The 26,506-nt window shown below is 39.2% G+C and overlaps 1 protein-coding gene across 1 annotated transcript; it reads right to left on the bottom strand.

Moving 5' to 3' along the window:
* Positions 1-4,038: 4,038 nt before the first annotated feature.
* On the bottom strand, positions 4,039-26,263 carry calcrla (calcitonin receptor-like a). Its single transcript, XM_026296383.2, has 13 exons — positions 26,109-26,263; positions 14,333-14,441; positions 13,178-13,331; positions 12,918-13,028; positions 12,376-12,488; positions 11,780-11,871; positions 11,530-11,656; positions 11,109-11,262; positions 10,877-10,937; positions 9,522-9,588; positions 8,681-8,899; positions 8,140-8,181; positions 4,039-7,892 (listed from the first exon to the last, which is right to left on the bottom strand). Exons 2-13 carry the CDS (start codon positions 14,405-14,407, stop codon positions 7,671-7,673), a joined length of 1,437 nt encoding a protein of 478 aa, XP_026152168.1. The 5' UTR covers positions 14,408-14,441; positions 26,109-26,263; the 3' UTR covers positions 4,039-7,670.
* Between the last annotated feature and the right edge of the window lie 243 nt (positions 26,264-26,506).

Here is a 26,506-nt window from a genome sequence, read left to right as displayed (position 1 = left end):
AAATAATTATGAAAAAATATTTATGATTAACTCTGTGCCTCATATACTATTCTTTAACCCCTTTTTGCATTTGGTTAACCAGCATTTCTCTGAAAATAATAAAACAATATTAACCATTCCACCCAAACATGTTGATATGCATGAAATGCCACTGCAGCAAGTCCATCTTCCTGAAAAATAACCTGATCTGTGCTGCATGTAGGATTACCTACTCTCGCTCTCACACTACCCAACCTCCTCAAACAAAAGAATTCAGGTCAGATTACTTCTTGCACAGCTCAGTGACATGTCATCTTCTTCCCTTATTGGTCTTCTCCGTCAACAGGGTAACATTACCCTCCTCTAACCTCCTGCCAACACTAGGCAATAGACCTGTGTGGATTGGGCTTTTTCCACTCCATTTTCATCCCTCTGAGACTCTGTGCCTCAAATCATGGGAGACTTCAAATTGCTTTCATTGCCCCAACTGATCTCAGTGTCACAAACTTAATTTTAACTACCATCTCTGGCTCAGTTTCATCCATCCATCCATCTTCTATACCCGCTTTTCCTGGCTCAGGGTCACGGGGATCTGCTGGAGCCTATCCCAGCTCTCTCTCGGGTGGAAGGCAGGGGTACACCCTGGACAGGTCACCAGTGGCTCAGTTTCACTGCCTCACAATTTCAAATCATGTAGACCAAAGCCCGCCTGGTGTTTCCCAAGGAATGGAAAGACTAGGTGAACCCCAGACACCTAGGAGAAGCAAAAGCAGGACTCTCAGATATCTGCACCTGCCCATGTTGTGAACTAAGAGAGGATCCAGCTGGGAAGTTATGGGGTAAAGAGTTAGTGAGAGAAATATGGAGGTCAGACTGACTCAGGCTCAATTTCCTGTTACATTATGTTGCAAAAAAGTAATAATGTCTCAGCCAGCCTATTTTTAGTCCACAGTCTAACTGTGACATACACCAGCTACTGTGGATTGAAAATTTCTTTTATACGATGGGATAAATATTTTGACATTTCAGGGAAAATTAATGATATAAAATTAAGAAAAACACTGACCTGCACATACTAATTTCCGAGAATCTCCAAAAGTAAACAATCTTGCTAAGTGTCTTTCTATATTGAAGCTGGCAGTTCGCCTTCATATACACAGCAGCAGCTATCAGTACAAGACAGGCAAAATGTTTTCATTAGGCTAAAGGCCCCCCCTCGTCCCATTTCCTCTGCTATCATGAAGGAATACAGGATGGGGTGATTAGATAGTGACAGACAAATACATTGGCGCCTTTTCATTTTGTGGAGTATTTTCAGTGTGGTGCAGTGAAAGGTTGAAGCTAAGTTATTGAGATTAATCAAATCTGTCTTACCACTGCACTCCTGATTAAGGATGAACCTTTTCCTCAGTGGGAAACTCATGCACATATATGTTACCAGAGTCAGAAGGTAATTCAACAACATCAATCCAGTCAAGATGTGGCACATTGCAAAATTGTTATCTTTCTCTTGAATCCCTTCTAATTTCCCCTGAGCCAGTAACTGGATTGATTTTTTATTTTAAATCAGCTTAACACATGGACCAAGCTTGACGAACAAAGTTCAGTCAAAGCCAAAAAGCATCCATTAACAATGTGAATGCAACACATGGCAAAATGTGAATTTACTCTAAGGCGAGTTGATGAAATGTCTGTGAAAGCTGATAATATTTTAACATTAATGAAAAAGTTGCACTTATCAAGCAGCTTCATGAATTCTCTCCATGAACACACAGAGACGAGATGGAAAGCAGAGAGCCTGCAGAAAACTGATGGAAAGATCTGTTGAATTTTGACATCAGAGTCTGATTTGTTACACAAACACACAAAGTACACACATTAAGTACACTTGGTTATGTATCTAACACACTTGATGTGGAGTTGGAACATTGGCTGATGTGGATTAATTAACACAGACTGCACAATACCAATGATTACTGGTGACAAATCTACCTCTAAGACAGTATCTCGCTGCAGTCAAAAAGTCTAAATGAAACAACAGCATAACAGCCCCTGTGTTATACAGTCCAGTGTACAAATGTATCACTACTTTTGAGGTTAAATGCAGGTGACAGTTCCCTAAAGCAGCCTCTCCTCTGTAGTTACCAGCAAGTGTGTGCAGCCATTACTTATTGAGGTCACGCAGAGGGAGACAAGCTACCAGCAGCAGAGAAAAACACATGAAATGTCTGTTCACATAGAACTACCGGAAATGTATGTTTCAGCCCTGAATTAAGTTATACAGTTTTTAAAACTTCTGCTAAGGTGACTCAGATCACAGCCGCACCTACCACATGCTGCAAAGCTGGAAAAGGATCATAAGAAATTGTGCATGTAAGCTCCGCATGGTTGGGGGCAGTGGAGCAGCAGTAAATGACTGGTGCTGGGAGTTATAATTGGACAAAACAGAGTACAGAGCAGGCTGCTGGAAACATGTCCTGAGCCTTATGCTCTCCAGTCGGAGAGTTGTGAATGAACTTTTGAACTTTTCTGAAAGCACCGTGTGGAATGACATTACCAGTGCACTCTGGTGAGATAACATTAAATAGGAGTTCTGCTTTTCATGTACTGCTGGAGTTCTTTGTGTCAAAGCAGATAGTGAAAACAGATAATTATTACAGATCATTAGGACCTTTTTGTGAATATGCATAAATGCCATGACAGAGTTTCCAGAGCTTTGGGACACAGATTGTCGTTAATGTGTGCAATGTCAAAAAATGCTACTGGTGCATTATCTTGCACTCCAGAATCAATGTATCATATTACACCTACTAATATCCCATTGAAGGAACTTTCATTACGACAAACGGAGGAAATACCTCCAACATGCATAAACATTTAACCACACAGCATGCAATTAATTTGCACAAATGTAACGTGTTTGATAGGCTGCTTAACAAAGGTGGTGGTGATGACAGTGGAAGTGAAGCTTACAACAAGCTGTCTTCTGAAATGTTCATTTCTACAGAGGAATTCTGAATTTTGTTCGAATCGAATGCAAAATGTTAGTCCATTTTTTACATTAAAGAATTAATTCAAACAAACCCACTTGTGCTATAATTTATTCCCTAACCCAATGAGAATCAATAAGGAACCAGAATCGATAAATAAGAATCGATAAGGAATCGGAATCACTAGATTCTTATCAATTCCCATCCCTACTGAAAACAGTATACCGGTACATACAATGATATACAGTATATAGACATAGAAAATTGCAGGGTGTGAATTACACTGTAGCTTTGTGGGGTCTATGATAATAAGAGGATTTTACAAACTATGGGACAAAAAATTTATTGAAGTAGAAAGAAGGGAAAGAAGGGAAACATCCCTACGGCACACACAGGCCTATTGCTGCATTAATAGACATTTTCACACACTGTGTGCCAACGGCTATTGTGTCCAGTTTACACTGGCCATCTGACACACTGCCACATCGATCTATTTTAACACCAACTATGCACAATAATCACACATAGTGGTACAATGTAATGCTATCATACAACAACACAGTGATTGTGGAGATCAGTTATGTTATCTGTGTTGCAGGAGAAGTGTAGAACAGAATCAAGATGAAAAGTAGGAGTTTGTATTGTGATTAGAATTTGTATAGCAAAAATCACAGTGATTACTGACTATGTGGGACCCTGGATCATTTGTATTTCTAGAGTCTTAGTAATGACCCTCACTTAACAAATATTTCTGTAACAGACTATGCATGCATTGCATTAGGGACCTGAATGACATAAAAAGAAAAGCCCACCATAGAGCAACAAAGTGTTAATGCATTATGCAGTTTTTAAAAATTTGTCAGATTTGACTTTGACACTAAAAATAAATTGTGTTTACTAAGTGTATATTATAAATAAACATTTATATGATAACTCCTGCTAGTGTTTTTGAAGATGAAGCAAGATCTGGTGCTTTAATAAATATACCACCAAACATGGTCCACTGGTAAATGTACATTCAACAGAAAAACATACCAGAACACAAAGAAAAACACAACTAAAATTGAGGGCTAGTTTTATACTATACTGTATTAGTATGCAGATACACACAAGATAGCAACATTATCTAAATTACTGAAATAATATAAAAGAGACATTGTATGTACACACACACACACGCACACATATGCGTGTTTCTCAAATCCACAGAATAAAACACCACTGGTTACATTCAAACAGCAGTGTGCAGTCAAAACTATCAAAGATAAATACAGTACAGTACAAACAAAAACGAAAGACATTGTCCTCAATGCTTTAGTCATACTTTACAATATTACATCAAATTGTCACTGGAGATTTTAAAAACCCTTTGGTAAGTTATGAAAGTAATTCACACATAAATAGATAACATAATGGGTACACAGGAGTTACTAGATTTGTCAAAAATATTTGCTTTTCCATAGTTCCATAATTACTGCAGCTTCTTAAATGATCATGATGTATCACTAGAAGAAATCACTTTGTTTTGACATATTCCTAATGCTTTTCTGCAAAACAGTACAGTGACAGACATAAATGATGGCTGTATAGTTTAAAATTAAACTGATATACTGTCCTGCAGATCTGGCATAAAAAGTACAAACTGTACAGTATCTGTGATATTGCAGGGGGATTTCATACTGTATATCATTTTCTTAGAAGATTATAAATTAACTTCTATTATAAACTAACTCTACCTCAAACACTGGCAGCCAAGAATATTTTTCCATAGATGAAAATAACATAGTTTAGTATATAGTTAATGTTTCTTAAAAATGTTGTTTTTCCTGTTTAAAAGTCATCAGAAAACACAGCCAGAAGAATGACTCATCTATCAATACATGACCTTCTTTTTCTTTGAGGTAAGTTTGAGGTACATATTCACATGTATCTGAAAAAAACTAGAAGTAGCAGAGATTTGTTTCATGTTTATGTATGATTGGGGTTACTATGGCATGAATAATGCTTACAGAAGATAGTGGTATGTTCTTTCTTCACTTTCAAATACAGGCAAAACAGGAAGGCGACAGAGTCTAATGAAGATGAACAATAATGCAGGAAAAATACAGTTGCTTGTTGAAAGCTCCGAGTTACTAACCCCAGACCATTTCCCACCCTTCCCGATTTAACACACAGGAGTAGAACACACAACTCCCTTACCGGTGTCCTGCAAATCGTGGAATATACACATAAGACCGTCCTGGTTCTATGCATTTGACAATGATGCAGCCATAAATACTGTATTGAAAAATCATGCACACACACCACCACACATGCTCACAGGTTCAACCTGTCCTGTCCTCTTCTTGCTATATATACATAGATATTTACATCAGGTAATAGTGACTCATGTTCCCAGCATTTTGGACAATGTTTTAAAAATGTTCTAAAATGAAGAAAAAAAAAATAGAGGTTTTGTGATTTCAATATTTAAAATGACAACATAATTATAAAGTGCAGTGATTATTGACCAGGTCTGTAGCAGCCAGCTTGAGCTAAATGCTTTACAAAGAACATTTATTTATTTATTTATTTATTTTTTAGCACAGCTTTATGTAGATGTCAGACATGATAATCTCATTGATGTATTTCTAAATAAGGCTATGTTCAGACTGATTAGCACTGTGAAAAATATGCAGCTACTTCATTCAATGAATGAGATCACTTTGTGTGTGTGTGTGTGTGTGTGTGTGTGTGTGTGTCTTGACAAACATGAGGACTCATCATCACAACAACATCATAAAAAGCAGAAACAGAAAAGCAAAAATGTTAAACTTCACTCAATTTCTGCCACAATGCAACACAGCAGCAGAAATGCACTTATCTCACCATCACAAGTATAAACTGTGACTGTAAGTTTTTTGTTGTAAAATACTGTATTTCCTCATAGCATTATGCATGGATGTTAGTGGGTATGTGTGTTTCCACTATTGTTTTGGGATTATTAGGAGTTAGATCGCTGACGAGAGGAAGAAAGCGCCACAGGATTAATTGAAAAAGTCAAACCTCACATAAACAGAACTGATGGGGAAGCAGACTATAGCATTTGTTGTATCAATCACTCAACACCGATCTGCTGCTGGTTTGCTGTAGAGGACCAGAAGCTCCAGTGGACGTGTAAGTATCACGTATAAAATCTGCTTCCACTGGGTTTCCTTAAAACTTAGCTTTTACCTATAGAACAAGCATGAAAATATTTTTGCTTTACAAATTTTTCCAAATTGTGTTTTATTTGTTTTAGTAAACAAATGAAAAATGTGCTCACTGTAATCATGTATCATTTTCAGAATAGTTTTGAAGGATACCTTTGGAACACAGCAACACTGAAGCTGATATGAGCCAAAATAAGATGGCTATATTTCAAAGTCATAGACATCTTGGCACAAAATTCCCTCTTTGTGCTTTACCTGAAAAAGACTGAATCATTGAACATACATGTGATTAGCTAGCATGAAGACATTCACTTGAATTGGCTAAATGTATTAGTTTTGCTTTAATTTTAGAATGCATTTTTGTGTCAAATAAGGATGGTAGAGCCATTCTATCAGTGTAGAAAACTTGAAAAAGAAAAAGACTATTCATTAAAACCTACTGAATTACTCAAACCAGAGAATCATATGGTATGTCCACACCAATACCTGAGACAACACACCTGCATTTAACACAGCGCTGCTTTTGGTCTGAACATCTCACTTGTATGCAAGTAATTAGGGAAGAATAAGGCTAAAGACAGCAGTGAATGGGAATGTGATGCATTTATGTTGAGCAGAGTCAGATCGTTTAACCTAACTGTTACATTCAAGTATAATGAGCAGAATACATGTGATTTCAAGTTGGCGTCTTAGTGATAATACTGTGCTAACATATTATACTACTACCTACCATGTGGTTTAAAGGATGCAATTGTAAGTAAGGATCACTTAAACAGGCTCAAACTTTAGCATGATGAAATCTTTAAAACTGATCCATGCAAGCTAACGGCATGATTCAGTAAACCATCTGCATTAACTACACCCACAAAAACAAACACTGAAACAAAGAAATGCTTTGAATCTTTATGTGAAGCTGGTAAAGAGAAATAAATACTGTATGGTATTTATTGTAGTTTAATTTTTTTTTTCTTTTAATAAAGAATATGTTCATATAAATTAAGTTTAGAATGTGAAAGGTATAATAATGTAGCTTTAAATATTATTATGCACTTGTAAGATGTTCTCTTTTCTGATTCTGTATTGAAAAAAAAAAAGGAGGCAGGAAGGATTTCGTGGTTTGGCACTAACCGTGTCAAAAGAATATACAGTGAAGCCAAAGGCATGTTGTGCATGACATGCCCCTCAAGACAAGAGCCAAGCAGTTAATATTCATCGATTTAAAAACAAATTTGTTAGGCAGAAACATTGCGTGGTTACCATTATGCATCTTAGATCAAGTTCAAACTGGAGAGAAAAGACAGAGCAGGAACAGCTGTACCAAGCTCATTTACAGTACTGTTAAAGTGTGTGTGTCTGTGACAGAGAGGAGTTCCTTCACCTGGGTGAGAGTCTAGTTATACAAACCTTTTCTCACTAATTTCTTTTGTATCCTTAAAAAGAGGCAAGTTTCCTTGCAGAGCCAAAAATGTTGCAGTTTTTCCAGGTGGGATGGGACACTTAGAGTCTGCTGTCAGGCGAAGGGGCTGTCTGATTTTAAGATGCAGGCATCTGCGTCATGGCAGCTCCTGCCGTTCATGTGTTCTGTGTGGCTGTCGATGCTGTAACAGCCCTGTACCTCAGTGATGGAGGAAGCCGTGTAGGAGGCTGAGCGCAGTGCATCTGAATGGCTTCCTACGCTGTTGCCAAACTGGATGTGATACTGGTGCCAGTGCCTCCTCAGAACTGCTTGGACCTAACCACAGAGACCGCATTTCAGATATTAGGACCGCTGAGGAAGCATTAGTTGATAAAAACTACAATGTGTGTGGTTTGATATTTTAGGAAATGTGTACTTGCTTTTGTTAGGTAAAGATATAACCCTACTCCACCTTCCTCCAAAGAGAGTGCAGAGGAAGTTGCCAAAAGGCAAATGTGGATAAATGTATTTATGCTTGCATGCAGGTCAAAAAACACAGTGAAAGGTCATAACGCTGTCTTACTTCTCCATTGAAAAAGCAGAAGATGGTGGCCACCAGCAGACCCTGGAATGTGAAATGAAACATGAAAACATGAAAAGACATTCACCTTGCTAAGTGGTCTTAGCTGTTTGTAGATGACTGGCATGTTGAAGCTAAGGTTAAACTGAATGCATTTTGAGAGCTGATTCAGCCTCTTGCACAAGACATTGTGCACTGCCCATGCTGGGACAGCACATCATTATCAGATAATGCCTCGCCAACATGATTTCAGCCCCTTTAAGTTCAGCCAATTCTTGCCTTCCTTCCCGTTGCTGTTCCCAAAGTTTTATCTGAGGCTGACTGGAATGTTTTTGCTTAGAGTTAAGAAAATTATGTTCATATCCAGGCCACAGTTACTTTACTATCACATCATTATCATAATATATGATATACGGTATATGTAAAAGGCTTCCCAAACAGGGAACAGAGTCATTGTAGTGCATGCAACAGAAAGTATGTGGCTTGGCTGAATAAAATACAAAGCAACTCAAACCTTCTCACTGGCCACTGACCAGCTCCTTACCTGGTAATGCATCAGTATGTTCATGATGTAGTCATATATCTCAGAGGAGACCCGTCCCGCTGGCTTGTAGGGAAGCAGGACAAACTGAATTCCCAGAAGAGGCACCAGGATAAGAGTGGCTCTCACTGCCTTCATGTAGAGACTTGACTCTGCTTGATGGGTCACTTTCAGTTTAGTGATTAGCACTCGCACGATGTTCAGAAGAAAGAACAAATTGACCTATAGAGATAGCAGCAGAGAGGATGTGTTATCAGGCATTAAAAAAATGTAAATGTTCAGTCACAAAGTCTATATCCTAAATAGCTATTCTGATGACTTACATACAGCTCACAGGCTCAGACTTCTATTCTTACTATTATTACATGAAACAAAATTTTGACAGTCACATTGTTCGGTTCATAAACTGTCCTCTTTGAGAAAGGCTGGAAAACAAGGTGAGCAAAACTACAAGACCTTAATTGTCCTTAAAGGATCTGAGCAAATTCTTAGTTATTTGAGGCTGAGGGTGGTATTTTAGTGCTGAGGGTGTCATAAGGGACCAGTTTTATCTGAAACATTCCTAGCTGTGCTGATCTGAATTCTGAGACTGTAAAATTGGTCTGGGGACCAGAGGGTCCATCCTCAGAGGGGCAGATCCACAATTATGCATGATATGAAACTGTCTCCTGCTTACAGGCCCCACACAGTGTCTGCTCAGAAGAGACAAAAACAGCTTATTGTTCCTCATTGCGAAACAGGAAAAGTGCACCAAGTGAAATATGCAACAAATCTTGTTTATTTTCATAAATCAATATTATTATGATTTACTTTTCCCTAGAGAAAAAAACTTGAGCCTTCTCACCAAAAGAGCAGCACAAATGGGACCATGGATGATGTAGAGTAGCGATGTTTTGGAGCTAATCCAACAGCTACAGTGGAAGAGAGGACAACAGAGAAACATTTACACAACAGTATCACTGCATCACATGCCAGCTGACCCATGACACAGATGAATGGGCTTTCTGAAAATTTATTTGAGGGAACAGCTTAGGAGAATTCATAAAAGCCAGGTTTACTGTGTTGCTGAACTGTACAAAATGCAGACAAACAAACAGCAAATAATAGTAGAGAATCTTTGCCACAGATACAGAATATAATTAACATAATTCTTAGCCCTTTGTCACCGGTTCTGTTCATTACTTTTATGGACAGAATTTCTAGGCGCAGCCAGGGGCCGGAGGGAGTCCAGTTCGGGGACCACAGGAGTTCATCTCTGCTTTTTGCAGATGATGTTGTCCTGGTGGCTCCATCGAGCCAGGATCTCCAGCGTGCGCTGGGCTGGGGAGGGTTTGTAACCGAGTGTGAAGCGGCAGGGATGAGAATCAGCACCTCCAAGTCCGAGGCCATGGTACTCAACCGGAAAAAGGTGGTTTGCCATCTCCAGGCCAGGGGAGAGATCCTGCCTCAAGTGGAGGAGTTTAAGTATCTCGGGGTCTTGTTCACGAGTGAGGGAAGGACGGAACGTGAGATTGACAGACGGATCGAGGCATCGGCAGCAGTAATGCGGTCGGTGTACTGGTCCGTTGTGGTGAAGAAGGAGCTGAGTCGGAAGGCGAAGCTCTCGATTTACCGGTCAATCTACATTCCTACTCTCACCTATGGTCATGAGCTCCGGGTCATGACCGAAAGAACAAGATCACAGATACAAGCGGCTGAAATGAGCTTCCTCCGCAGGGTGGCCGGGCGCTCCCTTAGAGATAGGGTGAGGAGCTTGGTCACCCGGGAGGAGCTCGGAGTAGAGCTGCTGCTTCTCCACATCGAAAGGAGTCAGCTGAGGTGGCTCGGGCATCTGTTTCGGATGCCTCCTGGGGACCTTCCTGGGGAGGTGTCCCGGGCATGTCCCACCGGGAGGAGGCCCCGGGGAAGACCCAGGACACACTGAAGGGACTTTGTCTCCCGGCTGGCCTGGGAACGCCTCGGTGTCCCCCCAGAAGAGCTGGAGGAAGTGTCCAGGGAGAAGGAAGTCTGGGTATCCCTGATTCGGCTACTGCCCCTGCGACCCGGCCCCGGATAAGCGGTAGAAGATGGATGGATGGATGGATAATTCTTATGTTGGTCCAGTTAACTGCGTCTTTCAGCTGAAATTGTAAGTACTGAATTGCATTTAGCTTTTAAAGGTGACAGCCACTGTACCCTCCCACCCTTGCACCTGCTTACTTGTCATTGTAGTAATAACTTCTAGCAACGGCATGTATGGAAGCTGGAATAAGTGGAAAGCCTGGAAAAACAAAAGAGTGAATAATTAAATTATATAAGATCCTGCATTTTGAAAGACTTACATTGTGTTTCATTTATTTCACTGCTAATTCAAGTTAAATCTAATATCATCCTATATTTTTTTTACTGTTAATGAACATACAGATAGGTCAGGTTTGATCTCAGTGCCTACCCCAGCCTAGAAGATAATACCACATCAGGTGCTGCTTCTCAGCAAACACAGCCACCACAATGAGAGTATGTAGGTATATTCCTTCGCACAGCATCCAGAAGTAGTTACAGCAAAACAGGTACAGATGAATGAACTGGGACACTTTACAGCTCGTCTGAGGAAGAACAACATGCAAATGTGAATGGGGCATATTACATTTTTTTTACTCTGCTTCTGTTATGTCCTGGTGCAGTACTGTTACAGTTACATTAAGTAAATACATAATGTTGCTGTAGTAACACTGAAAAATAAAGCCTTCATTACCAAGAGTGCACTTTTTATAACAACTTTTCACTATATAACTATATAACTGTAAAAATCTATATAACCATAGAAATATTAAAATGGACCATAATAATTCAAAATCAATACATAAACTCACTGGATTCTTCTGCAACAGCTCCTGGTTGTTTGCCACTGCTGTCAACCAAATGATGGTGATCACAGAGTTTAGAACAAAAGAAAAGAAGAGGTTTTTGTGAAGGGTGATCCTTTGGCAACTTAGACTCCTGCAAAAAGAAAAAGATGACATTACCACTTGGCTACTGATTTATGAAAGGGACAAGAAATACCTATAAAACTAATCTAATCTCAATCTATGAAGCATGTTAAGACAAGGTTTGCTGGCTTACCTGAAATGGAAGAATATTCCAAGGGAGACAAAGAGGGAGGTCAGTGATAGTCCATGTCCTATGAGGGCTAAGTACAAAAGGTTCATTGCAGTCTGGAAGGAAACAAGAGACACAAATTAAATGATATAGATCTCCTAATGATGACTGTTGTGAGAGACTGTATCTATACACCTGAATGTTTCCATACATAATCTCATATCCTCTCCTATAGTAAATTAGTAACTGATGTAAGGACGACAACCAAATCACGTTTTACATTAAGTAATTGTCCTGAGTAGAAAATGGACAAATAAGGACATCTGTTATGGATATTCATGGTCCATAGACAATGCTAGAATGTAATGATTTTGGTGACTCCTCAACCAGTGATTCTCACCGTCCCACTGATCAAAACACTGATCCACAGTAAGACACAGTACATTATAACAGTCAGATTCCCATTTGCACTGGGTAAATATAAGCTCAAGATGATGCCAACATTTGTGCTTTGCTCTCAAACATATGCATACGACATAAATATCTACTCATGCAATATGATGCATGTCATTTGAACTATATATTATATACTTTTAATGCCATTTTATAAAGTGACCAACCACTCTGCTTTCAACGGTGTGTTCATTGCAGCGGGTGTAGTTGGTCCATGTCCGGTTGCTCTCAGGGTGCTGGAACCAATGACCATTGTCAGTGCAAATCTTTGTAACCATCTCTGCAGGCAAAGATTGGACATACAATAACTATTAGCCTATTAGCCCCAGGTGAGGATGTATCTGCATATCTTGTTGAAGGATGAAGTTTCTTCTTTTTTATTTTACAATCTTTCAGCAATTACAATGAAGAAACACAATGTATTTACACCACTGCATACATGAAAATACTATTAATAAATGCCCATTAGAGTTTAAGTCATAAACAGAAAGATACACTTGAAGAAATGTTTACACATATAATCCATACATGCTCGCTTGTATGTCGAGTGGATCAACAAAGTGCAATGCACAGATTTATTTGAAAAGTGCCAACACATTCACTTTTGTGTGTTCCAATTTGAATACCATTTTTCTCATTAAGTCATATGAATTGAACTAAAAGGGGAAACACTCAAAGAGATTTGGTTACTATGAGCCACAAATCTCACCTGAAGGATCAAAATCGTGGAAATAGTCTGGACAGTGCTGCTCTGCAACAATTCCTGCTTTAGTGTCGTCCCAACAGAGCCAGCCATCCCAAGTGCGATTACACATGGGCTCTAAAACCACAGAGAGTGTTAGGGGCTAACCAGCAATGACAAATATTCATGAGCATTTTCAAATAATTAATACAATTAATTATTTTCCAATAAAACATAAACCTTACAATACAACTGATGCTAAACATGAACCATCACAGCTACTCTACCTTGTTTGCTCATGGTATTGTCCTTCATTATCTTTTGATAACACTCAAACTGCGCACTAACTATCTTGTTCCTGGTCAGTCCGATGTCATGGTAGACGCTGGTTGAATGCTGCTGCTGTGTTTCATTGACTTCTGGGCTTGCCTTTATAAAAAACTGCAAGGAAGGGGTGAAAAGATTAATAAAAGTTTTCATGCCAATTCATAAGCATATATATATACATATATATATAGTATAGTACAGTAAATGTACATACTTATTATATGTAAGGGCAGCATGGTAATGAGTGGTTTGAGAGGGACAGTGAATACATTGGTAAAACCAATGTATTAACTGTCCCTCCTCTGAACATGTCCAAACCATCTCAATCTGGCTTCCCTGGCTTTTTCTCCAAAACATCTAACATGAGCTGTCCCTCTGATGTCCTCATTCCTGATCCTATCCATCCTCGTCACTCCCAGAGAGAACCTCAACATCTTCAGCTCTGCTACCTCCAGCTCTGCCTCCTGTCTTTTTCTCAGTGCCACTGTCTCTAAACCAGACAACATTGCTGGTCTCACCACTGTCTTGTCCACCTTTCCTTTCATTCTTGCTGACACTCTTTTGTCACACATCACACCTGACACGTTCCTCCACCCGTTCCAACCTGCTTGCACACGTCTCTTCACTTCTTTTCCACACTCTCCGTTGCTCTGGACTGTTGACCCTAGGTACTTAAAATCCTCCACCTTCTTCACCTCTACTCCCTGTAACCTCACCGTTCTACTTGAGTCCCTCTCATTTACACACAGGATGGATGGATATATGTATACATATATAACCTTCTCAGAATAGCTGGGAAGGGAGACTAACATGCATACGCTTAAACAAAACAAAACATCTTTACAGAAACAATGCCAGCCAGATGTGTTAGCGTTTTATTACACAGGAGATACGAGCCTGAGACAGCATTTTCATCCTTTAAAAAAAACCCCCAACTTAAACTGACAAAAATACGTATAAGGTCAAAGTCAATGCTGAATAGTGAACTGCACCATTTTTTTACAGTATTGTTTAATTTCTCCATGCATTCATCATTCAGTTTCAATAATGTGTCTGTTTTATTTCAGCATTTGTCTGTTTTAATATGTTTATGTGTGTTTATTTCCATGTCCTACCTTTGTGAGATTACACATCAGTATAAGTGCCACTAGCCAACTTCGCCCAATGCTTTCCATCTTCCTTTTAGCCATGGCAGCGCAGGAGGATTTTTTACCAGCTGCAAATCTAGAACAGAAAAGAAAAAATTAAAAATTAATTAGTGTCTTTAATGTACTGCAGTAGTGCCAGTGTATTTGTTAGATAACCTGGGAACACACAGTAAGACTACTGTATCGGAAAACCCTGTGATTATAGGCCACTTGTATGCATCAGATTAAAATGAAGTAAGAATCATCATTACTGAATGCACAGTACAGTACAGTCAGTGAGCAACATCAGAACCCCTGAAATCACGAATGGCACTACCATAACAGTAATACACATTGAGCAAAAAAGAAAAAGGAAAAAAAGGCTAAATTTAGACAGGGAATGAGACATTATTGGTTAGTGGTAGTAAACAGTGAGTAAACTATGTAAGATCGCGAGCACATGTCTGATTTTGATGAATTAGTAGTTGTCTTTGTGGAGTCTATTTTCTCATGCTGAAAACTGTGATGTCAACAGCCCAGATTCTAGTGGTAAAAGACAAACATTATAAAATGAAACACAACAGACTGTATGATTTGATCTAGCAGTCGCCACCAGAAACTCTTCTAGAGTAAAGAGCATATGGTTCTATCTTGGTTTGATCAGAAATAGCATGCCATCACTGATTGTACAGGTCAGCTTGGAGTTAAATGTTCTGACAATGCTAGTAGTTAGTATTTTGGCTTGGTGAAAGTGAAAGTACAGCTGACAAAATATGCAGCTAGAACGAGCCCAGCAAAACACCACAGATCTATGAACGTTTCCAGCTGTCTGACAAAAGTCACGTAAGCACAGGTGCCCTCGGTGTTGCTGTGGGGTTTGTGAGCCATATCTCATTTCCATTCATAAATTCTCAAATGTGACAGCAGTTTTAATTTAGATAGCAGGTGTGTTACATTTTTTCACATTTCATATTTAAATGTGATTCTGGTGCTTCATCAAAACAATATGCCAGAAAGCTGTTTGCGGCAAAGCTGCAGGCCACTGGGATTTCTTGTCATGGTTGCTGCATAGCAGATGAGACAAAATCACATGGAAACAAATCCCTCAGGTTGTACAAATCTGATTTGCAAAACAGTGGGTGTACTTATGCTCGGGTAGCTTTAGTCTATGTCTGCCTGCCTGCTGCTGCTAATGTTTCACTGTCAAAGAAGTACAGGTCTGCAGCTCCTTCAGTTTCTTCTGCTTGAGAGAGTGTGCCACTAAAAGTCAAGCTTTTTTTAAAATTTTGTTTATGTTTGATACCAATGTGTTGGGTCTTCTTCTAGGTGCTCTGTAAATGTGTTTTCCTTTTTTTATCTGTTAAATGTTTTCCAGTATTTCTGCCATAATCCTCCACTCTTCGCAAAACTGGAAATTTGTCAAGAAAATCCTAATTGTATTTTTAAAGAGGTATTTGGCAGTTTATATTGGTATAAATGTGTGTGTAAGTGTTTATGTGTCTGAGAGAGAGACAAAATTTGATTTTTAAAGGTTGAAAACTTGTCATTTAGTTTTGACCAATTTTCCCTGACAAAATCTCAACACAGTCTTACCACACACTGTCAAATAAATGAGAAGGCAAAGCAGGGGGCCATCAGTCAGTACACAACCAAGGAATCTGACCCTGTGGATGCTTACAAGCTTTCCCCCTGCGGCTCTATCATCAGAGGACCTGGCCCACTGCCTCCACAAATCTGTTCAGAGTTAAAACAGCATTACATTCTGGAGAGGAGGGGCTTACTGAAAGTGGGATTGTAAAACATTATAGTTAGAAACAGGCAGAAAAAAAAATCAGCTGCTATGTTACACATGCATGCAAACACATAAATGTACTTATACACACTTTGGCAGCTTTCCCAGCTGTTTCTTAGATATGGTTGCTTCTCATACATTAGCACACCCATACAGAGGATATGTCTTGTCAGATGGCAACAAAAGACATGTTTATGAATGTTCTCACAATACATGTGGCTGCTTACATATTGCATATATCTACAGTAGCAGTAGTGTTTTTTCATATTCATTTATTTTGGCCTTCTTCTTTGTATTAATACATTACCATTTTAATACATTACCATTTGTACTGTCCTCAGTACAGCCTAAGGGCTGTACTGAACCCTCCCATCTTTAATGGACTTTACTTAGAAATTTCCAGTATTTCTGCCATAAAGGCCTTAATGTATTTATGATGGAAAAAAAAACTTCAGCATATTCTTCTCCAGACAGCCTGATCTGGAATGATAAAACCTTGGGTAATAAATGTCATAGGTTAATGATGAGTCATTGGTCTTAAACTCTTTAGTCTTTTTAATTTTCTTAGTACAATAACTATTCTTTATTCAAACTAAATGACAATGAGTGTTACACAGAGAATAATGTTTTAGTTCTGGGTGTACTAAACCAACCATGTCTTCTACTGACATAGAATATGCAAATCATTTAAAAAGGTAATTTATGGTCATTGGCAACATTTAGTTCCAGTGCAAGAAGCAGTGGGATTACCCAGCCTACACTTAACCCTACTGTACTTTGTCCATGAGGTTTCTTCACTTACCCTAAAGCTGCATTTGCTGACACTGGAAGGGCAGCAAACTCCAAAGCCAGCTTGCAAACTTAAATCCCTGACACTGTCTTATAGAGGTATGTGTGGCTTTATTAAAACAACTGCCTATTGCAAAACTGCCACACCTTTGGATCTATACTCCCGGCCACCTGAAAATCTGAAACCTGAAAAGTTTACATATGATTTCATCTCCTTGAACTCCTGAGAGGCATGTCTGGGTCTTAGATAAGTTCCTAATGAACATTTTGTGTGTTCGATATGAATGTACTATGAAAAGTATGGGCAGAGAACAGCTGCAGGTACCTAAAAAGTAGAAGTAGTGATTAAAGACAACCACTTTCACAAGAAGTGCAGTTTTTGTGCTGCTATGTACAGAGGTGTTAGCTTGGCATAACATGTCACCCTTTTACAAGTTCCAAGAATAAGTGGAAGCTGTTTTCAATGACGTTGGAGGCCTTGGACCTATGCCAGTACAATATTTCATTTTTCAGAATCTGTTGTCAGCCTGCATTTTAATATTTCTCACCCATGGTCCAGAAAAATAAATTTGTTACTTGTCTTTCTATAAGACAAAAGGTTATTAAAAATATTTTATAGAGACAAAGTTACAGAGCTAATGCCTGCTGCTATAATACACAACAAATGAAAAGTTAACTGTTCAGTTTCCTCTGCTGCCCTTTCCTGAATTGTACTTCTTATCTCATTGCTCAACTCATTGTTCTACGACTGACAATTACTTTCTACAGTAGCCTGGAGTCAAAAGACTATTTGTGTGTCTCTGGTTGTGTATCACACCAAAACTCACTGATGTGGTGGTTAAAACTGTCACATAACAAAATTAATCAAAATGTCATATACAGTACACTGAGATGCAAAACACAGAAAAGCATGAACACATAATCAAATAGTCAACAAAACCCAAACTCCTGAAGCTAAGTAATATATATTCAGTTATAAAATATAGTTTGCTAAATGCAACTCAAAGCTCAGCAAGGAGCTTCCGCAGGGGCACAACAGTTGATTATAAATCTGTTTGGGTTAACTTAATCCAACCAAAGACCAATGCACACTGTGGGTGGTGCACTATTATCTGAAGTACCTCAGAGTGTTTCACAGAAGTGGTTAGTCATGTTCACTTTGCACAAGAGCTGACATCACCTATTAAATCTGCCTGCATGAAGAAAGATACCTGGAAAAACAGCCTATGCATAACAGCTGTTGTGTTCTCAGCCAGTGCCAGAGCTCAGCTTGTACTTATCAACTTCCACAGTCCCTGCAGAGATGCTGTGCTGTAAACATCCCTTTGCCCTCACAGGATGTGAGACTCCAGGTTCTCCTCAGTGGCATTTTGATGTCTGTTAGTGAGCTAGTGAGAGCCTATGATGTTTAACTAAAATAGTCTTTACATGCAGACCTACATCCAGTAATAAGTAAATTGTTCACTGTTTTTGGTTTTGTTGACATATGTACAGTTCACCAATGCCACCAACACATATTTCTGTGCATTTACTGCATATGACAAATAAACTGCCCTATTTAACTGGAGAAATTAATAATTCTATCAACGTTTTTAGTACTAAAACCTTTCATTTTCAGTAAAAGCTAAGACAAACCACACTGGATGCTTTTGGATGCATGTGGCGAAGGGCAAAAATAAATACTGTACTGCTGCACTGCAATGTTTGCTTGACTGTTCCTAGTATCTGAAAGACAAACACAAACCTGACCACAGGGATACACTAGCAAGTATCACATCCTTGCTATACAAACAAGAGACAAGACAATACCCAGCAAATACTGTATAGTACTAGAGGTCTATAGTTGGTGAATAAATAGAGGGGCAATGATATCCTTGACAAGGTCAGCTGGCACATGGGTTCATAATGGAGGTCATCTTATATCCAAAGCCAAACATGACCATAACATATAACATATTCCATATAATATGAAAGCACTGATAGATATAATATAATGACACGGAAATGTTCCCACTAACATGTTTCAACATATGTGGTCTGCTTCCTGTCATACAGATTTCTTAGCTTTTGAAATTCAGTGCAAATTGCTTGAAACTACTGATCAAGACATTTGTCAGCTAAACTGTACCAACATTTTAACATTACACTAATGCAAATTAATTATAACCCATCTGTGTGGTGCCTGGCTTCCTATGATACTGGAATGCACTGATGCTGTGATTCTGACAAAGTCTTAATGTGGACAGGCAGGACGGAACATGTTTAGTTTTTTTTTTTTTTTTTGATGATGGCTGAACAAAGTGGGTAGAGGAAGGTCAGCAAACCAGAAGCTTTTAAGGATGAAATGTCTCTGAGGGCTTCGGTCAACACCTTTCTCATTCATGAAATAATGTTTAGTCACTGATGTTACTAAGCCTGTGACATCAGAGTAGCCCTCATGCAAGCCTCCATGTTGCCATGGCCATCTCCTTTTGTCAGGGAGAACAATAACAATCTCACAGAGATGTAAAGGAGGAGTTGTCTTTGTTCCACAGGAAGACATACTCAACTCCCACTCCATCCACTCTGATGCATGCAATTAACATGGCATTAGGGAGGTTCTGTTTAGTGGTCTAGCAATAGACAACCACCCAATATTCATATCAATGCACTTACACCCTCTGCACCATCATACCAGTGTTGTCAGAGTGGGCACATGTAGTTAGAAGGTTGATAAGAAGAAAAATATATCTGCCTCAAGTAAAGGAGAGCCTCATTCTGGTGCTAAGGAAACAACGTTAGATGAGATGAGGGCAGTTACTATGGTCATTCAAGCTCTTGAGGCTGTACAGTCAAAGAGCAGATGATGCAGCCCAGTATCACAATGAATTATGACTACTGAAAGCATGCCCTTTTAAAAACAATGCAGAAAGTGTGTGGAGGACGGGGTGGTGGATGCAGATGTAGCATGCCCAATGGAATTCTTGTCCCTTCACACCCAAACAATAATGTAAGCTTTAAGCTTTACAGTCTTTGCCAAACCTTTCTCATATTCTACTTGCTGTGAGCAGGTACTGTATTTTAGTGATAAATTATGTGCAGTAAATGCCTCCGTTGAATATAATCTAGGACTTTTTAAAATGATCTTATCTGCCAAAAAGTTGAATTATGAATACTGTAGTAATATTCTTTTTTGCTTGGACATCCTACTGTGTCATTTGATCCATTGTGAGTAGGAAACATTGATTAGTGCAGCTTCAAAAGTATAATCATCTGGTCACATTGTGATGTACTTGAATGGACCTGCCAACTGTTTTGAAGTCTCTTGCATTTCCCTAATTCATATTGGCCAGTTAAGACTATGCTATGTTTTGTTTGGTGTAAATATAACAAATATCTACAATTGTGTTTTGTTATTGTTCAAAACAGCTGCAACTTTACTATTTTTTCTTTATACAGATTAAATAAATGAGTTAGTTTCCCTCTGTTTCCAGTCTTATTGCTGGGCTAAGCTAACTGACTGCAAAAACCAGATGATGAGACTGAACAACGACAAAAAGCACTGATGTCGCCTGAAAACCTGTTTCTCTTCTGAATCTGAATTGATATGTGTTGCAGCCATATAACATATCATATCACACAACATATCACCAACATAGTTGTCTTATTAAAGAGTTTGAGTACTACAGAACTTACCAAAGGATCCCATTCAGGGGCCTCTGGTCTACGCAAAGGAAAAAATAGCACAAATAGCTAGATAAAAATACACTGGTTAAAAATAAACTGGGCTCCATCATGCATTGCACCTGAATAACTGCTGGTAATTCCCCTTGGTGTTAATGTAAATGTTTTGCTTTTTCAGTAGAGTTTCTAGGAGGAGTTCAAATGTGCCTAATCTCAATAACATGCGCTCAGTGCTTAAATTGAGGCATATATTCTGGTGGGAAAAAGGGGCTAATTCCACCACTTCTTTCCACTACATAGAGCCATATTTTCAATAGACCTTGTAATGCTCTTTAAGTGCACTGGCAGGCTGACTGCCGACACGAGCTTGAACATTTTTAACAGGGCTCTTTTACCATTTCTTTATGATACTTCTGCATCCTAATCTGGCTGTTGCTTTCCACAGATTTTGGTTTTATGGTTGTGTTTGTCACAGCAATTAGTAGTCATTAAGCCGGCATACGGCTGGAAGGGGATTTTGAGGTCAAAAACTGCTTAAAAGGGTGTTTATTTATTTAATTTGAGGAGGGGGGAAATAGTTGTTCATATCTGTGGAATGCATCGCAGTGCTTCAGCTCTATTATCAGCCTCAGTGTGGACACATTGTAAACCTTGAAAGCTGCCCCTGGGGGTCTCTCAGCAGGCTAGTCAAGCACCATTCAATGCTCCCTATGATCAACATCATTCTATCCATCTGACCATTTCCAAAAAGCTCCACATCACATTCTTTGTTAGTAGAACAGACCATTACATTAAAAGGTAAGATTTACAACATATATCAATAAAGTACTTCTTCTTCTCCTTCATATTTTGCTAAAAACACTGATCACAGAGAAAAAATGAACACGGAACAGTAAGATAATTAGACAGCTCTATCACTGTTAGATTATATTGTCATTCTTTTGGTTGAAAAATCAAATCAAAAACAAATAAGACATTTTCTTATATCTGTATAATTTGTGCAAGTTAAAAGAGGTTACAAAAGTTGTATATTATAATCACTTTCCAACATTACATATTTTAGCATTCACTGGACTCTCAGTACTTGGACAGTGAACACAGGGTCTTCCAGGACTGGTGTGAGTGGTTCCCTGGTATTACCAGGTCAAAAATAACCCTGGAGCTGGGTCAAATTTATCATTGTTTTAAGACAGTCTCAGGAAGGCCAAGGAAACTCTGCTATGTGCTGGCTGTTGGCCCTAGACTTGACCTCCAAGGGTGCAGCTCACGTCATTACTAACTGGTTCAAGTTACTCTGAATGCTCTGGGCTTATGTAACAAAGCCAGCTACTATGAAAAATTAATATATAACAATATGAAGTATTTAGGATTTTTTAAAAATCTGAACCAGTGATAGCCACCAATGCCAAAATACAGTATGATAGCAGTGTGGCTGCAACTAATGATTATATTAATGAATATTTTTTTAATATCTGAAACATGAAATAGGGAACAATGGCATTCACAACTGAGAAACCACATTTTTCAGTGGGCTTGACTTGTACATTTATGAAAAAATGCAAAATGTCACAACTGAAAAGCTGAAAATGTAACTTGAAACTGACGGAAACAATTAGCGGAAATAGCTGCTGATTAACTTGCTTTCCTTCAGCTAAGCTATTGTTTGTCAGTAATCAAAGCAGCAAGCTTATTGGCATCCAAAAGAGCAGAACTGTTTGGAAGAAGACATCTGCGGCATTATGAATACAAATATGAAGGGGTGCTAAAGAACAGCTACAGAGAAAGGCTGAAAAACAGTTGGGCTATCAAGATCTAAACATAATAAACAATAAGTTGAATGTAAGAGTATCATAGTTATCAGTACTAAGGAAGCATGGAACTAATAAATTTAAAGCCCAGCTGAAATCCTGCAATAGTCATTCCTTTTTAGCCAAAATTAATTTTGTTATAGTTTTTTCTCATTATTGTTAAAGAAGTCTCCATGTAACGATAAGAAGTGCTCATTGTTCTGTCAGTAGTTACAGGGGCATGTTTGAGTGAGCAAGCAGGCAGCATAAGAAAGAGAACATCCATCCATTATCTACATGTGCGGAGCAAGAGACTGGGTCCATCCTGGACAGATCACCAGTCTGTCACAGGTTTTCCTCCAGGTCATCCCAGGAGCTGTGATAATGACTATTATGATACTACAATGGTACACTGTGCTCTTTAAAAGGGATCCAAGACATCTGGGATATTAATTTATCCTTCAATCAATTAACTGCAATAAAATGGATGAGTTTTGGGCAAAGCTTATGGCAGCCTGGGTTTTGACAATAATTTTGTATTTAAAGACAGTAAAAAGTCTGAGATTGCAAAATGATTGTGGTTTATTAACTGCCATACAGTATTGGAAGTTCATCTTTGGGAGACAGACACAGAGCATCTGAAGGACCATTTCCTCTATTTTGCATGCCAGAGACCCCCTCCCACACTGTAAATCAGGAAGCCTGTGACACAGATGGTTTGTTTAGCTCTCACAAACATGGAACACCCTTAGAAACCACACAGACTCTTTCCACTGTCCTCTACAAAACACTGCAGCTCACACTGCCAACCACTGCACACAGACAGAGCTCCTCAGATGCATTAGCCCATGTTAGGTGTTTCTAGGCACCTTGTGTACTGAAATTAAAAACTGGATATATATATGAAAAAAAAACCACACTCCAAAATCTATGAGTGGAAAATGACCTCAAAAGGTTTCACATCCCTGAATCCAGAACCAAGAGGGGAGGGCTTTGACTGGTGCACATGTGCATTGCTGTGTTTTGTGAGTAATACAATAACTTTAGCCTGAGGTAAGCAGACAGAAAAATACATATAGTTTATACTAAGATTGCTCATGTGATACAAGTTAAAATACAAGAAAGGTTCAACTTGAATGCAATTGAAGGGCAGTAAAATATTGGAAGAACATGAAACTGGTCACAACACATTAAAAATAAATGTGAGAGCTCTCACAGTGTCCACTACGGAACCCCTTAAGTATCAGATGGAAATTATTTTTTTAGACTTTGTTTTGCGTTTGCTCGCAATAGTTTTTACCTCGCAAAAAGATTTGCATAGTGTGCATTACAATTTTATAAATACAATCAATTTTTTTTTTTTTTTAAAAAAGCGCCGTTCTGAATGGCAGCAAGTCCGAGTAGCTCCTGTGTTTTTTAAGTTTTTTGTTTTTTCGTATGCTTTTCTGAATTTCCCCCATGGGGGATGAATAAAATATCTATCTATCTACAGTATCTATCTATCTATCTATCTATCTATCTATCTATCTATCTATTACAGTGGCTTTACTGAGCCCTTGAACGTAGCACGCAGCTCACTTCCATCACATTTTGAATGGTAGCTATTGAGGGCCACTTCAAGGTAAGTCGGCTGGTATGAAAACCAATATATGATATAAAGAAAGACAAAGCCAGTTTAAAGTCAATGCGACCTCAGTGTTAAATTACGCTTCTATCTTGTTGAAATGAAGGGAGCCAGCAAAATAGCCTGCCCGGACAAAATGTGACAACAAGCAATGGGCTGTAATGGGACGCATTTAGCAAGTGGCTAATTAACGTTAGGTAAACTAATCTAATGCACCCAATGCAGATCTTTTTGCGAGGGAACACAAGACAAAGTCTAAAAAAATAATTTCCACCTCATACTTCAGGGGCTGCGTAGGCCACACTAGGACAGAGAGCACAAGAGGTAAATCAATAATTTGCAGGGTGCAGAAGCCCAGTGAGCCTGGATGATTTATGAGGGGTTAAGTTTCATGAACATCATCATTACACTTGTGACTGTGAATCTGTTGGTGTTGGCGCTCACTGGGGCTGCTAACAGTGTAGGAACATGGACCCCTCCCAAAAGCATAAATTACAAACACATACAGTCACAGCAGATAAACACAAAATAAATGGCCGAAATCAGATCGGTTTGGAGATATTTCACAAGAGGTTTCTGTTGGTCTTTCTCTTCTCACTGGTTTGATGTGACACACACAATTCAATATTTTGCAACATGAATAGTTGATCTGTGGGACAGTTTCCCTGTGTTTCAGGTCAACAATCAATCACGTGATCAAAGCACTCCCCCACAGTGACAAAATACCGAAGGATGTGTTTCTGGGTGTGCATTTAGTCATATTTAATATAACTGAGAACATCTATTATTATAATTAATAATAATAATAATAATAATACATGATTATCAATATTAATAATAATAAAAATAACAGTAATCACAAGTTTGGATATAATTATGGCCAAATGTTCCCAAACTTTACTATAAAGAGATACAGTTTCCTTGTGTTTTAAACGTCAGACATTTTGAATCAAAGGTTAGAGGCACTGTAGCAAATAAAAACAGCACTAAAAAACGTTTTTATTTATTTTTTTTTAACTCGTATTGATTAATGCTGTTTTCCCATTCACCAGTGTGAAAGTGGTAAATAAACTGTAGTTATTATACTCCCAACACTCCACAAAACCCATGATGGACGTGTTGACACCAATAGTTCACTCCTGTCCAGAAACTCTGCCGTCACCTCCCTCCAGTGCGTCTTTCCTCGGAAATGTGGTGGCCACCGTCATCATGTCCTCCTCGTAGTCTACACATCACGATCGCCATCATTCACCAGCTTTCTTTTTTTTTTTTTTATCGTCCAGCCCACAAACTTCCAGGATGACCAAATCAGCATCTTATGTAACCATGCAGATGATTTAGCACCGACTGCATCAAAGCCCCAGCGCTGAATGGACCTGAATGACTGCTGATTTCCAGCGCAGTCAAGCTGAGAAGCCTGGCGGGCCCCATCCCTTTAAATACATTAACAGTGCTTATTTAACCTACAGGCTGGATGGTAAACCGAGCAAGCTGTGCGTGCAGACTACAGTCAGCCACAGCTGTATCAGTGACGCGTTCACACCGGTGGTAAAACCGATGATTCAGTTTATGGCCAATCTGTGCGTTTTAAGAAAGATCTTTGGCGGTTGTATCGCCTTTGAAAGGCTTTGACGCCTTCCCGTAAATCTCTGGGCTGACTCACTTTTAGTATGTCACTCCATCAGAGAACAACCGTGGTGTATGCCTCCATACGTGGATTGCTCACGAGAATGTATGTAGCCTACCTTTGGCTCCAGCCCGCAGCGACCCTGAAGGATAGGTGGTGGAAAACAGATGGATGGATGGACGTAGATTAAATATTAAAGAGTGATACGACTTGACGCGCATAGATGGGCTCATCCCGTCCAAAAGGATCGCTGCCACTGTATATTCTTCTACCCATATTCTCATAGCCAGGTCTGGACGGATTAACTGGACCCGGTTTTTGGTGGTGTTCAGAAGGTTACAAAGGACTAAACAGCACACATGCACACTGCTCGACCATAGCGCATGCAGACACAGCTAAAATTAAAGCCAAAACGCATTTGAACTCGATCTGATCAGAAAGTAACACATCGCGTACAAATGAGACTGGGCAGCATGTCCTACCAGAGAGCACAACCCCACTGCAGCGCAGGCTTTGGACCGGAGTAAACTCTTCAGGCTATCCGCAAAGTGTCCTCTGTCGTGGGCTTGGGCGCAGAGCACCGAGGACAACCAATCTCCGGCGCTCAATGAGCGCAGCTGAAGCCTCTGTCAGGTTGACGTTGGAAGGCAACCCACTGCTTCCTGTTACATCACACCGTAGCCCACAGCTGAGGACCTGGGAGCTACAGTCAGGTCTACATAGTGGAGGACGGCTGGGCTCTCAGCTCCCACGCTATAACACAGACTTGTAAATATATTTTCTGGTTTCCAAATGTGTCTCTTACCGTATCATTCAATTTTCATTCTACTCGTCCTGCACTTAAACTAAAACTGCAGAGTCTTAGTTTATGGGCACTTCA

Source organism: Mastacembelus armatus, chromosome 21, assembly GCF_900324485.2.
Source record: "Mastacembelus armatus chromosome 21, fMasArm1.2, whole genome shotgun sequence".
Classification (NCBI taxonomy): Eukaryota; Metazoa; Chordata; class Actinopteri; order Synbranchiformes; family Mastacembelidae; genus Mastacembelus; species Mastacembelus armatus.
This window is presented reverse-complemented; position numbering and strand designations above follow the sequence as displayed.

Bases quoted from the DNA above. Each gene is read 5' to 3' on its own strand.
- calcrla (XM_026296383.2), bottom strand. From the start codon at position 14,407: ATGGCTAAAAGGAAGATGGAAAGCATTGGGCGAAGTTGGCTAGTGGCA. The intron at 9,589-10,876 runs GTAAGCAGGTGC...CTTCCACTGTAG, and splicing joins AGTTATTACTACAATGACAA to CTGTTGGATTAGCTCCAAAA. The intron at 7,893-8,139 runs GTAAGACAGCGT...CTCTGTGGTTAG, and splicing joins TCTGCTTTTTCAATGGAGAA to GTCCAAGCAGTTCTGAGGAG.